Here is a 14,805-nt window from a genome sequence, read left to right on the forward strand (position 1 = left end):
AGAAGAAGAAGAAGAAGAAGAGTTTGGATTTATATCCCCACTTTCTCTCCTGCAGGAGACTCAAAGGGGTTTACAATCTAATTGCCCTTCCCCCCCTCACAACAAACACCCTGTGAGGTGGGGCTGAGAGAGCTCCGAGAAGCTGTGACTAGCCCAAGGTCACCCAGCTGGCATGTGTGGGAGTGCACAGGCTAATCTTGCCATTTCTGAGCCCACTCACCTAATTTATCAAGGTCCGCTTGGAGCTCTTCGCAATCCTTTGTGGTTCTCACCACACTACATAATTTGGTATCATCTGCAAACTTGGCCACCACGCTACCCACCCCTACTTCCAGGTCATTTATGAATAGGTTAAAGAGCACTGGTCCCAAAACGGATCCTTGTGGGAGACCACTCCTTACATCTCTCCATTGTGAGATTTTCCCATTTACACCCACTCTTTGCTTCCTGTTTCTCAACCAGTTTTTAATCCATAGGAGGACTTCCCCTCTTATTCCTTCATTGCTGAGTTTTCTCAGCAATAAGTTCCCTTCCATGTCACCCATTTGAGGGTCCATTTACCAAAAGCATGTGATGTCCAGATGCCAGGCACCCTTCCTCTCCTCCCTTGCATGCCACCCCTCACTCCCCTCCCTCACTCCCTTCTCTTGCATGCCACCCCCTTGAGGGTCCATTTACCAACAGCACATGAAGGAAGAAGCATGCATCCTAATTGGCTGATGCAATGTTGTGTCACAAATCAACAGGAACACATAAAAACATGCAGGGAGTTGAATGGAACGTTGTGTCCAAATTTCAGAGTAATTGGTGAAGGGCTTTTGGGGGTTTGGGATTTGGAACAAATGAACAAACAAACACTTATATTTTTATTAATATAATGTGGTTGTGTTACTCCATCTGTAATGAAAAATTGAAAATCTCTACTCCACAAACTGCCTGTGTTACTGTTGGTGTAAAACAACCTCTCCTTAGAAATCGTTGACACATGAATTGAGAATTTCTAAAAAATTCTCCACCTTAGGACAGCCGACCTCACAGTAGAAAGAAAGAAACTCGATTCGGCATTCCTAGCTGACCTTGCCTCCCAAATGGCTGAGATGTCTGTGCACGGATGAAGGGGCTGGCATGCATATGATCAGAGGTGGAGCCCTTTCTGCCACCCCTCACTTCCCTGGCAGGGAAAGAACTTAAAGCCAGGCTTGGCTCAGGACTGGGCACTCACCCCTGGCACCGCCATGGGTTCCACAGCCTTCTTGCTCCTTCTCGGGCTCCTGCTTCTCTCTGCTGAGCTGGGTGTTACAGGTAAGTTGTGTGAGTGGCCAGGAGCCCTCAGGGGCAGAGGCAGCGAGGGCACCCGGATAGCCCCAGCTGTGGGAGAGGGACTGTCAGAGGCGGGGGCATCATCCTCCAGCCACAGATTCTCAGGGAGCCTGCCTGGTTCGTCTCTGAGGCTGCCCGTTCCACTTCTTCCATCTCTTAAAAATACAAAAAGAATTCCTGGTCACAGCCATTTGGGCAACCCTTTGCAACAGCATTAAGGGGCGCGTTCCGAAGCTTCTTGGTTCCTGTACGTTCGCCGTGTGTGAGGAGAGAGGTCAGTTGTCCGAGGACTGAGCCCAGGTAATTCCCGAAGGGTTGCAAAGCATTCTTGCCTGGGTTAGCCTTTTGATGGCACAGTAGAAGTAGGACCAGTTGTTTTAATCTGTTGTTGCCAGGTATTTGTGTTCCATTTTTGTACTATCTTGCTTTTAAAACTAGAGTTGCTCACTCAAGTCCGCTGCTGCCTGAGGCCACACAGCATTTTGTTAGGATTTAGTGAGTTCACAACTCCAGTTTGGTAGATTCCTGGAAATCTGGGGGCAGAGCCTGGGCTGGGGAGGTTTTGAGAAGCAAGGGAACCGGTTCAGTTCTGAAAAGCAATGCTAGCTTGCTGTGTGAAGAAAGGTAAGCTCCAAGCAGCCCTCGGGTCGAGGCAGCAGCTGACACTCTTTGGGGCCACACAGGGGTGGGTTGAATATCTGCAGGTTTGGGGCTGGGGTTTAGGGACTTAAATGGGATATAATTTATTTTTATTTTTATTTATTTTTCAAACTTATATACCGCCCAATCCCCGAAGGGCTCTGGGTGGTGACCAACATAAAATTCAAATACAAATAAACATAAAATCAAATACAATAATATAAATTAAGATGCAGCAATTAATATGTAACAATGCTCGTTAAAATCCCAAGAGGAGAGAAGAAAGGGTGTGGGTTCTGTAGATGATAATGAACCCAAATTTCCATGGGGATGAAAGAGGGGGGGGCATATAGTGCCTTATAGTTTACCATCCAGAAGGACCATTTTGGTTCCATTTTTTGCCCAGTTGAACTTATCTCTACCTCCTGACGATCAGTTGTAGTAGTGGGGGGATCTCCAGCCACTACCTGGAGACTGGCAACTGTAGAGGGTGGAGGTCTTTCTTTTGCAGACAAAAAGATTTGCAAGTTGCTATTCCAAGAGAAAGAGGGAGTTCTCTGGGACTTGAGTTGGGCGAGCAACAGGTCTTAATGACGGAGGGCATAAATGTACGACTGTGCCAAGGTCACCCATCCGGCTGGATAAAGTGGATAATAATGCCAGCTGCTTTGGGTCCCTCTTGGGGAGAAAGACGTATGTGGACGACACGAATGAAAACAGAAAGCGGCACCCCAGCTGAACCCGTGAGCTCCGTCCTGGACCTCCGTCCCCAAAAGAATGCAAGCTACTTTGGGTTGCCATAGCAGAGAAAGGCAGGGCAGAATCGAAGTGAAATCCATATTAAGTGTAGCTGAATGGGGCTGGGGAGCTATAAAAATAGGTGGGTAGGTGGGTGTACGAATGGAAAAGAGAGAAGGAAACAGGGAAAGGTGGGGACACGAGGACTGTTGTGGACCCCGCCCTTCAAAGTAATTTCTTCCAGGGGATCTCTACTGTGTGGACCTCTGTTGCAATTCCAGAAACGTTCAGGCCGTGCCTGTAAGTTGGAAGCCTGGCCTTGCAGGCAGACATTTCTTGGGTTTTAACTTTCATCCTTCATGCAGTAGCACCTGTGTGGTTTTCTTAGATGTGGCAGTGGCTATGAACGCAGCACCTGGCTGGGAGAAGTACTAACATGGGGCAAGGAACAGGAAGCAGAAGGATAAAGACTGGGCATGTTTTCCTATTACTCTAAAGTCATTAGCTTGCTCCCAAAGCATGCCACACTGAAGTGACGCTCGCTGACTGCCCCCTTTTTTCTTGCAGAAAAACCAGGTTTCTGTCAACGTTACCTTCCAAAGAAAGGCTGCTTGAAAGATGCTGACTGCTACGGCCAAAGAAAATGTTGTCCAAATTCATGGGGGGTAATGAGCTGTGTAATCCCTGGTTATCACGTGAGTGGCTTCTCTCAGAGTGTGTAGGGTTGCTCCTGGAAGGAGGGGTGGGGCGGGGCATGACAGTGAATGTATCGCTATGTCTTTTTTATGTAAAACCCTGAAATGATGTAGGGTCCTTCTAGAAATTTCTGGAAACTCTGTGGTTTGGTTTGTTTTTTTTACCAGAAGTGATATGAGGCTGGAGAGGGTGTTGACACCTCCTCCAATATCCCTGCCCACCGCCAGTACATGAGTCTGCCTTTTAAAACAAACTCTCCCACCACCACTAGTGAGAGCAGTGAGCAATCAATTAAGCATAAGCATAAGCATAAGCATAAGCATTTTTATTGTCATTGTGCACGCACAACGAAATTTACAGCAGCATTCCTCGATGCACACAATTTCAGACTCATACCCCATCCTCACTTTCCCCTTCCTCCACCCATCCCTACACAGCCCCAAATACATCAATATGAAGCAGCGGAGTTTAGCATAGCCACAGCTCTAGAGTAGAAGCTGTCTCTAAGCCTCTTTGTCCTAGTTCTGAGGGCCCTGTATCGTCTGCCAGATGGTAACAGTTTAAAAAGAGAGTGTGCTGGATGAGACGGGTCCCTCAGAATATTTTGGCCTTTATTTAGGCTTCAGGAATTATAGATTTCTTCCAAGGAGGGAAGAGGGCAGCCGATAATCCTTTGTGCAGTAGTGATCACCCTTTGGAGTGCCTTCCTATTCGCCACTGTGCAACTGGAGAACCATACACAGATGCAGTAGGTTAGGGGAGTAGATGCAGTAGATTCTGGGGAGGAAAATTCCCAGCCCCTACTGAAGGCTAGTTGTCCTATCTGTCAGGAGCTGAAGGTATAACAGCTGCATGGCAAAACCCTTGATTGCCTTAATGGACTGCTGAAGGACTAACTACAGTCACCTGTTGGCAGTCAGCCAAAGGGAATGACTAAGCATGATTGCATCAGCTATATATAAGAGTCATGTGACCTTTGACTGTACTAGCCATAGGCTAATTAATGTATCATAGTGTATATAAGTAAGCTAACTCAGTTAAGCATGTTCCTTGCTGGGGACAGGGGACCTAAGTGCTCGAAGGCTCTGGTCCGCTTAAACTGTATATATTGTATCAATGCCAATTACATTCTTTCTTGAACTCCCTGGCTCCAGTAGTTATTGCCAAGCGACTCTGTATATGCCTCGAGTTGCGCCTACGCTTCGTCAACTTTCGCAGTCAGGTTATGGGCCCAGTTGCTGCTAGGCGCCGCATATTGCAACCCACTGGTGAGTAACATTGCCTAGTGGTGCGGAAGCGAAGAGTGTGGCATGCCAGTCGCATGACGGGTCCTACTCATGGGCTGCTGTTTGAAAGGCTCAATGAGTCCAATTACGTCTCATGGGTGGAGAAAATGAAATGCTTCCTCATCCGGGAAGGACTCTGGAAAGCTGCTCAGAAAGCTCCAGATATGGACGATGATGATGAGGTGGAGGCTGATGGAAAAGCCCGAGCAGCCATTGTTCTAGCAGTGGAAAACAGCCAATTGGTGTTCCTGCGAGATAAAACAACAGCTTTGGGGTGTTGGACTGCCCTGAAAGAGTTGTACCAGAGGACAACAGCGGGCTCCAAGCTGATTCTGGTGCGTAGACTCTTTAATCTCAAGTTGCATGAAGGCAATGTGATTTCCCATCTGCAACAAATGAGAGCACTCTTTGCTGATTTGTCCGATAGAGGTTTGGCTTTTGATAATAATCTGCAAGCTTTGATTTTGCTCTCTTCTCTTGGCACACAATGGGACCCATTAGTGGATGGTTTACAAAGTGTGCCAGAGGATGATTTAACTTTGGACTACGTGTCCGGGAGGCTTTTGGAATGGAAGGGGCAAAGGGATTTACGTGCCTACCCTCAGCCTCCAGTGAACAACAGCATCAGCAAGGACCGAGGTGACAAGTTGGCAGAGGCGAATGCTGTTCGCAGATGTTACACCTGTGGAGCAACCAACCACCTAGCGAGGAATTGCCAGCGAGGGCGACAGCGACCTAGACGTCAGCAACAGGCTGTGCAGAGGACCGGGAAAGGAAGCGCCTTTCTGGTGCAACGTACCCAAGCACCGAAATCTACGTGGCTTTTGGACACCGGGTCTACAGAACATATAGTAGCAAGGGCAAGTTCGCTGCAGAAGAAGAGGACACCGGATATTGGAGAGGTGACTCTTGCTGACAGCTCTGCAGCTGTTGTACAGTCCCAAGGAGAAGTGTTTTTACAAGCTATGGGGATTACCCTGCAGAACGTGTTACACATACCAAGTATGGCACATAATCTATTAAGCGTGTCCAGGTTGGCACTGGATGGGTATGTATGTACTTTTACTGGGACAGGGTGCTCCATAGCCAGGGATGGGGACATTGTGGCACAGGGTGTATTAAGTAACAGACTTTATAAATTGACTGTGGACAGTAACACCCCTGTGACATGTGATGTTCCAACTACTGTGTGTGGGGTAAATGACCCACTGCACCCAGCTAATTGTGTGCACAACTTCCACAGGAAATGTGGGCATGTGAGCTTCAAAGTACTCAAGCAAACAGCCCAAATGTGTGGTGTGCAATTCGCCAAATGTGATTGTTTTCTAGAGTGCAAAGTGTGTTTGAGTGGGAAAGTGAAAACGCATCCAGTGGCAAGACAAAGCCCAAGGGTAACTAAGGACCCTTTCAAAGCACTTTGGTGCACTCGCGATACTAGCACAATCGTGTAATGGTAAGTTTTCCATCGGGGGTGCCTTAAATATGTAGATTTGTAATTGTGGGCGATGCCGAATAACTGCAGCTTCACTTTCTCCTATTTCTTAAAAAAGAAGAAGAGTGAAGCCTTCCATGTATTTAAAATTATGGCATACAAGGATCTGTAAAATACAATTTGGATGTGATGTGAAAACAATCCAGATTGATGGTGCCGGAGGAATTTCTAAAGTAACCAATTTACTGGAGTGGCTAGAACAAGAACGCAGGGAATATGATAGAAGCGAGTGTCTAATGCCTATGTGCATTCTGAAAATGGTTTAGCAGGAGAGAAAGATTGGTGTACTGAAACAAATGGCGCGCTGTGCCATGCTAGACACAAATGCAAAAGGATAGTCTCTCTGGGAAGTAGGAGGCATGGGCTTGCATCTATGCGCATGTCATGAACAGATTATTCAGCGAAGCACTCAGTGACATCTCATTATAGGAAGCACTGTATGAGTAAAAGGGCACCTAAGATTAGATCCACCTCCATACTTTTTTGGTTCATATGCCAATGTTCATGTTGCCACCACAGAAAAGAAAACGAAAGGTGCACTCACAAAGGCTTCAGTTTGTGGGTGTCCAAGTGGAAGGTATAGAAGAAGAGCTTTCAGGTTCCTATTACCAAATGGTCAGGTAACTATTTTTCCAGAAGTGCTGAGTTTGAGAAGCATTCTTGGTTGGTCCCACGGCTGCATAGCAATTTTAGACTCCTGCTTTCTAAGAAAGCAGGAAAAGCCATCTGTCATTCTGCCATATGCTGATAAAACATATTGGAGAGAATGAGACAAAAGAGCCTGAAAGTGAAAGTTCTTCTGAGGTAGAGTGTAGAAGACACAAGTCTAGTGTTCCTGTTAAAGCTGAATCAGGACTCAGAAAGTGATAAGGAGAAAAGAACCAATTCCCAAAAGGTCTGCATCGTGTGACTAAAGGGAAACCACCCCAGAGGTTTGGGTATGACACACAACACAAAATGAAAACAGAGAATGGAGCGGTGAATGTTTTACAAACAAATACTGATAAATGGTCTGAACCAAACAATTATCAAGAGGTTTTGCACAGGGATGAAGTTGAGCAAAAGCGATGGTTTGAGGCTATGAACTCAGAGTTCAAATCTTTAATCGACCTAGATGTTTTCACTGAGGTTGATATGCCAAAAGGAAGAACTCTGTTGGACTCCAGATGGGTCTATAAAAGAAAGCTTTTAGCGAATGGTGAAACACTTTTTAAAGCCAGATTAGTAGCTAGAGGTTTCAAACAAAATTTTCCTGAGGACTTTACTGAAACCTATGCTGCTACAGCTAGGTATGAATCCATCAGGTTGTGTTTGGCTATTGCTGAACAAAGGGGGTATGTCTCCAAGCAATTAGATGTGTGTACCGCCTACCTGAATGCAAAGGGGGATGAGGAGATATATATGAGACCACCACCTGGTTACAGGTGTAAAACAAATAAGGTTTGGTTACTGAAACGTGCTCTTTATGGTTTAAAACAATCAGCACATATGTGGAGAAACCATTTAGATGACCTGTTGGTGAAAGAGGGTTTTCAAAGTTGTGCCACTGATTCGTGTCTATAAAACAGGGAAACCAGGTGCTGAAACGTTCCTAGTAGTGTGGGTCGATGACATCATAATCCTAACAGAAATCGAAAAGGAACTGAACAAAGTGTTTCAGACTTTAAGTAAACACATTAAAGTGCGTGATCTAGGTGAAATAAAATCTTACCTAAGTATGGAATTCGTACAAACTGCTGAGGGTTTATTACTGCACCAAGAGGGTAAAATAAAAGAGCTCTTGGAGAGAACACAAATGGTTAACTCACTCAGCAAGCAAACTCCCATGGTAGTAGGTTTCCAAGAACTAGACAGGACACAAGAATGTGATGACTCCGGTCTCTACAAGAGAAGTGTAATCGGGTCTTTGCAGTATATTGCTTCCATTAGCAGACCAGATATTTCCCACATGCTGTCAACTTTACTCAGTAGAGGCGCATGCCAACAACCAACTGAAACAGACTGGACTGGGGTAAAAAAGGGTACCTGAAGAAGGGTCACCTTAATGCAACCATGTCTAAAGTTGGTTTACTAGCTGTGTCCAGACCAAACTACCAACATTGCTGGATATGCAGATAGCAGTTTCTTGGCGAATGAAGAGAACAATATGTCTTCTTGTACCGGGTATGTGATAACTCCCACGCGAGGGTGTAACACCCATTTTATGGGCATCATTTAAGCTGGTAAAACTAGTAGCAACAAAGCAGCTGTGGGAGGCCGAATGTTTTACAGCGCTGTGAATAGTTGTGCTTTAGGACATGCAATGGGTGTCTGAATTAGCTAAAGACTTAGGGTCTCAAGGTACCAAAACCAAGCATATTATTCAATGACCTCACAAAGTTGTATACAGTCTCTTAAAGGCTTAGATCTATTAAGACCAAGAACAAAAGTATATAGAGATGTAACGCTTATCAAAACATCAGACAAATGATTCAAAACAGGACTTTATAGAGGCAAGCTTCTCCTACCTTCACAGGACAATACATAGGCAGACATCCTGACCCAAGCCATTAACCTCTATAAAACATAGAGAAAGAGGCGCAGAGTTGTTGGGTATAACAGATGCATCTCTGAAATAAGTCAGCCATGTTATGGAATGTAATAGGCATACACTGAATTGATATATGTGTAAATGTAACCTTGTTAAATGTGATAAACAAAAAAAATGTGATGTAGGTTTTGCCAAGCATCTGGGAAGGGGTGTCAGGAGCTGAAGGTATAACAGCTGCATGGCAAAACCCTTGATTGCCTTAATGGACTGCTGAAGGACTAACTACAGTCACCTGTTGGCAGTCAGCCAAAGTGGAATGACTAAGCATGATTGCATCAGCTATATATAAGAGTCATGTGACCTTTGACTGTACTAGCCATAGGCTAATTAATGTATCATAGTGTATATAAGTAAGCTAACTCAGTTAAGCATGTTCCTTGCTGGGGACAGGACCTAAGCCGAAGGCTCTGTCCGTTTAAACTATATATATATATTGGTAATAATAATGCCAATACATTCTTTCTTTGCGTGAACTCCCTGGCTCCAGTGGTTATTGCCGCACTCTGTATATGCTCAGTTGCGCCTACGCTGTCAAATCGTGTCACTATCAAGACCATCTGGCTGCTACACAGACTTCGGACGGGTGTCTTCTGGAGATTCCCTGATGGAAACTTAATTCACAGGTGTTTGTGGGCTTGATTCAGATTTGGACCATGGCTTGTGGCATGAAGGCTTCCCTGTTCTGTTCCCCAAGCAAAATAAATTCAGCTGCCTTGCACTTGGCCGGAACAGAGTGTGAGACCCCAGACAAATAAGTAACAGTTCAAAAACGGTTTAATAATATTGAAAGTTTAGGTCTCTGACTCCTCCAATGATGTGTGACTAATAATGAATACTTGCGATGCTGGAATGATTGGAGATTGTTTGAAGAACTTGCAGACACCCACTCTTCCTTAACTGCTTCGAAGGAAGACTGCGCTACTTGTGCCGCTTCTGAGATCTCCCTCTACTTGGACTCTGTTGCCTTGCAATTCTGTTATAACTTGATTACTCAAATACCATGGAGCTTTCACACCTAATATGTCTGAGACGTTGCTTTCTCCAACTTTCCCCAGACACCAGAAAAACTAAATAGACTGTAAAACAGGGACTGCTAACTAACGAGAATGCTATAGTGCTTTGCCTCTAGGGGGCTTCTTAAAGGGACAGGGCCTAACTAAGGTTCCCTCCCAAGAAATACTGGACAAAAAAACAACTAAGCCCATTCTATCTAAAGGTATAAGTGAGGCTTATATAAAGAAAATGATGAGGGTGTCTCTAGGGGCATGACATTTCCCACCATTTATTTATTTAGGTATTCATACCATACCCTCCCCTTATGGGCTCAGGACAGGTTACACCCATGAACAATTAATACAAGTGAGATCAAATATAAATACAAATCTAATTAATAGAAATATAAGATGAAATGTGCATACCACCTTCCCAACCTCAACTGGCCCAGGTAGGCTAGCCAATGTCTCAGTCATGGCATGGGGTGCCCCATCCCAAGTTCCACTGCTACAGGTTCAAAATAATTAAACTGTGACATTGGCTGTGTTGTTGTGTTTCTTCTTGAAAATACAAGCAGTGACAGAAGGTAGTTCTCAGAATACTCAGGAATTCTGTGTTTTACCATAATGTAACGACACAGTTGATGTTGCAAACGTGGCCCCATGATGTCGTTATTTGCCCTTTTGGGGGAAAGTACATGCAGTCCTGGGAACTGGATTCTCACTACAAAACTCCAGGTGTATGTCAGACCCAAAGCCCCTGTAGGAGCAATATATCCCCTGGGTAGTTGAAACCTCAGCTTGTGGATTCTGTGAGGCAGAAATTGGAATGAATCTTGCAAAAGAATCTTGCAAAAGAATTTAAAATACATTTTCTGTTTTCCTTTTCAGCTAACATATCATATATCAACGTTCAATCAACAGAATAATGTACGAACTCAAGAGGAAGGAGGTCAAAAGAAGGAAGAGATAATGCCAGAAAATATTGATTTGGTAATTAAAGAATTAAAAAATAATAAATCTCCAGAATTGGATGGGTTCACTGCAGAATATTACAATGAAATGGCGGAAGTGTTAATCCCTGAATTACAAATTTTATTTAATAATATTTTTAAGGGTCAAAAATTCCTGAGACATGGAGAGAGACAGACATTATAACAATCCTAAAAACAGGAAGAAAACCGGATTTAGTGGAATCATATTATAGACCAATAAGTTTATTAAACCAAGATTATAAAATTTTTGCAAAAATCTTGTCAAATAGAATAAAGAATGTACTACCGAAGATAATAGAGCAAGATCAATATGGTTAGAGATAGAAATATTAGCCATCTGCTACGGAATGTATTCAATGTAATGGAATATGGGAAAAATAAGAAATATGCATTAATAAAGTTAGATGTATACAAAGCATTCGATACAGTGGGACATGAATTTCTTTTTCAAACAATGAAAAATTATGGATTTGGGAATGGTTTAATAACTGTATTAAAATAACTTTATAGAGAAGCAAAAGCGAAAGTTTGAATAAATGATCAATGGTCAGAAGTGGTTAACATAGAAAGCAGGGTAAAACAAGGATGTCCATTGTCCCCATTGTTATTTGTAGTGGCAATGGAATTTGTGGCAGAAAGGATCAGGAATAATGGTCGGATTAAAGGATATAAGGTGAATCAAGAAGAGATAAGATTAAACTTATTTGCAGATGACATACTTTAAATAACAATAAATCCAGTTGATACAATAAGGAAATTAAGAATAATACTGACGGATTTTCAAAAATATTCAGGATTGACAGTAAATATGGAAAAAAAGGAAATTCTAGGAGTAAACATAGAAAAGGAATGAATAGGAATTGGTGAATTGGTGAAGAAGAGAATTAAATATTTAGGGATAACAATAACTAATAGATATGAAAAGATATTTAAATTTAATTATGAAAAAGGCTGGAAAAAGATAGAAAGGCAGTTAAAAGAAACAGTTTGAGGAGTGAGATAAAAAACTAAAGTAATGGGTTTTCAACCAATAAAGACCAAGGGTAATGAATAAAATAATATATATGGTAAATAAACATATGGGATGGGGTATCTCGAAATTACAAGAATATTATGATGCATTCCAAATAAAGAGTCTGATGGGAATAAACCAAGGAAAAGGAGATAAATGGATAAAATTTGAAAATGAGGTAAACGAGAATATTGGTAAATTTGGGATATTTTCAAACATTTTAACAGTAGAAAAGCAAAAGATAATGGGTCCAAGGAAGGTGGGGGTGGAAATTTGGGAGAAATGGAAAGGAAAATGGGTGCCAGGGATTCTGGACGAGGCGCCACTGGAGAGCATGGTCGTGAATAAGGGGAGAAAAGCAATAAGTAGTTTAAAGAGGAAAGGGTTTGTAATAGTAGCAAATTTGTATAACGAGAGAGGAGAACTTATAGAAGTGGGAGGAACAGATAATTGGCTGGTGTTGCGAGGCATATGGGAAAAGATAAAGTTAACAAGAATACAAGGGGAAAGTATAATGGGAAAGTGTTTAAAAGGCTATTATAAAATGAATGGAAAATATTTGGGAGACTTGTATAAAAATATATTCGAAGATAAAAATGTTATGATTAGAGTAATGACTAAAAAATTGGAACAAGACTTGGGCTAGTCACAGCTTTTGGAGCTCTCTCAGCCCCACTTACCTCACAGGGTGTTTGTTGTGAGGGGGGAAGGGCAAGGAGATTGTCAGCCCTTTTGAGTCTCCTGCAGGAGAGAAAGGGGGGGATATAAATCCAAACTCTACTCTCTTCTACTTCTTAAAGATCAAGAAATTATGGAAAAAAATAGTGGATAGTGTAAACGCAATGAAAATGGAGAAATATGTAAAATTGGAAAGGAATGTGATGTTAAAATGGTATAGAACTCCAAAACAATTAGCTTATATGATAAGGGGATTTAGTCCAAGATGCTGGCATTGTGGTGAAAATAATGCAATTTATATACATATGTGGCTCAAATGCAAGAAGGTGGAACAATTTTGGAAAGAGGTATGGAGAAATTTTAAAAAGTCAAAATAATGATAAATAAAGATTTATTGTTCATGGGTGTATTGGAAAACGGCAAAATATAAAAAAGGAAAAGGATATTGTATAAAATAATGATAAGAGCAGCCCATGCTGTTATGGCATTGTGATGGAAAGATAAAAAGGCATGGACAATACAGAAATGGCTAGAATATGTGTGGGACCAAGTACAATTAGAAATCTTTGAAATAATGTCAAGGAACCAATTATGTCATGAAAGATATATCGAAATCATGAAGATCTGGACTGAATTTGTAGATTGGGTGCGTGAAGCTGGAGTTAATGAGGAAAAATGGGACAAGAGATTGGAACAAATGAACCTGCTACTGGCTATTTAAAGAGAGAAGCAAAAACTTTGGGGGAGGGAGGGGGGAAAGGGGGAAAGTATATTTTGGATTGAACATAAAGATGCAGAAAGATGTAAAAATGATTCCAAATATACAAATACTTTTTTAAAAAAAATATATCAACATAGAACTTAGAAATACAACAAAACCATGACCTTATTCAGGTTTAACAGGTAACTTTCCTCCTTTTCTCAGCTTGCCAACTCTGAGTCCATTTCTTTCCTCTTGCAGGAGCCCCAGGGAATGTTCAGGTGAACTCTTGGTGTGCTGGTTTTGAAAGATGAGGATCCCAAGAGAACTCTCCACCAGATAAACCCAGCTCTGAAATAATAAATTCTGAAATGTGCAATTCAACAGAAAAGTCTCTGTCCCATATAAACATCAGAGTTACCTTAAACAAGGTGTTTAACTGTAAATTCAGAAAACTTTCCCCTAGTCAAGGGGCAGGAAGGGAGTGATAGGATTAAGCCAGGTAAGAATAGAATTCTGGAGAGCTGATTGTGTCAAGGTGGGCTGGCCCTTGCACAGTGATGGAGGGAGGGGGAACTGCCCCTGGGGCATGAACTCCCGGTGCACACCCTCCCAGCCACGCCGCACCACGCCCCCCAACGTGACTGTACTGGGGGTGCCTGAAGTGACTCCCCCCAGATGTCCCCATTGCAGCTACGCATCTGCATTTGCATATCCTTTGTGGGTTAGAGTGGTGGCATTCAAATAATTTAACAACCGGTTCTGGTGGTCGGATTCAAATAATTTAACAACTGGTTGTTTACAAGCACCATTTTAACAAGTGGTTCTGCTGAAGTGGTGTGAAACTGCCGAATCCCAGCACTGGTTAGAGAACAGGAATGCCTTTTCCAGGCTGTGGCGATTGTGATTCAAATACCGTTCTCGCGAGTACAAGACAGGCATAGCTGACTGCCAGGCATACTAATGGGGGAAGAGGGGACTTGTCCAGGCAGATCTCTCCTACCAGGACCAAAGCCTAGACTTAGGATATGGCCTCCATCTTAGCCTGCAATGTCTGTGATATCAATGGGGTGACTGGTGGAGTACTGACCTCGTAACAAGCTCCCATGACTTGTTGTAGGCTTGCCTGGTAGCATCTAGATCCAGAGAAGTTGGTCAGACCTCACCTGGAATACTGTGTCCAGATCTGGGCACTGCAATTCAAGAAGGATATTGACAAGCTGGAACGGGTCCAGAAGAGGGTGACCAAAATGGTAAAAGGTCTAGAACAGGGGTCGGGAACCTTTTAGACTCAAAGAGCCATTTGGGCCCATTTTCCCCGGAAAAGAAAATTCATGGAGCCGCACCCTGGGGGGGGGATTCCACTTCCTTCTCTTCCCCCCCGCCTCTGTGGGGGGGCGGACGGAGGCGCGGAGGCCGCTTTTTTCTCTGGGGGGGAGGCAGCGGAGGCTGTTGTTTCGCCTGGACTCTGCTGCTCTCTTGTTGCTGCTTCGGCTGGTTTCACTTTCACCGCTGTTGCGGCTCCTTCCCCCTCCCTTCTTCGACCTGTCAAAAAATCCCCTGCGTTGCCAACTCCAGGGCTGAGCTGTTTCGGGGATTTTTGGGGAACGGCTGGTGCTGGCTTTTTTCTCTTTGGGGCGGCGGTATGCGGAGGCCACTTTCTCTTT

General features: G+C 43.3%; 1 protein-coding gene across 2 annotated transcripts; it reads left to right on the top strand.

The window, feature by feature from the left end:
- The first annotated feature begins 1,208 nt into the window (after positions 1-1,208).
- Positions 1,209-13,522, top strand: LOC125433851 (waprin-Phi2-like). Of its 2 annotated transcripts, XM_048498769.1 has the most exons (4): positions 1,209-1,302; positions 3,265-3,392; positions 10,645-10,746; positions 13,400-13,522. In XM_048498769.1, the coding sequence occupies exons 1-4, from the start codon at positions 1,236-1,238 to the stop codon at positions 13,421-13,423; spliced, it is 321 nt and encodes a 106-aa protein (XP_048354726.1). In that variant the 5' UTR covers positions 1,209-1,235; the 3' UTR covers positions 13,424-13,522. The 2 variants fall into 2 exon arrangements, with proteins under 2 accessions (XP_048354726.1, XP_048354725.1); XM_048498768.1 differs by lacking the exon at positions 13,400-13,522 and having other exon boundaries at positions 10,645-11,107.
- Positions 13,523-14,805: the final 1,283 nt, after the last annotated feature.

The sequence above is a fragment of the Sphaerodactylus townsendi genome, linkage group LG05 (genome assembly GCF_021028975.2).
Source record: "Sphaerodactylus townsendi isolate TG3544 linkage group LG05, MPM_Stown_v2.3, whole genome shotgun sequence".
NCBI classification, from domain to species: Eukaryota; Metazoa; Chordata; class Lepidosauria; order Squamata; family Sphaerodactylidae; genus Sphaerodactylus; species Sphaerodactylus townsendi.

Coding starts and splice junctions, on each gene's coding strand:
- LOC125433851 (XM_048498768.1), top strand. CDS start 1,236: ATGGGTTCCACAGCCTTCTTGCTCCTTCTCGGGCTCCTGCTTCTCTCT. Junction 1,303..3,264: donor TGCTGAGCTGGGTGTTACAG/GTAAGTTGTGTG, acceptor TTTTTCTTGCAG/AAAAACCAGGTTTCTGTCAA. Junction 3,393..10,644: donor GTGTAATCCCTGGTTATCAC/GTGAGTGGCTTC, acceptor TTTCCTTTTCAG/CTAACATATCATATATCAAC.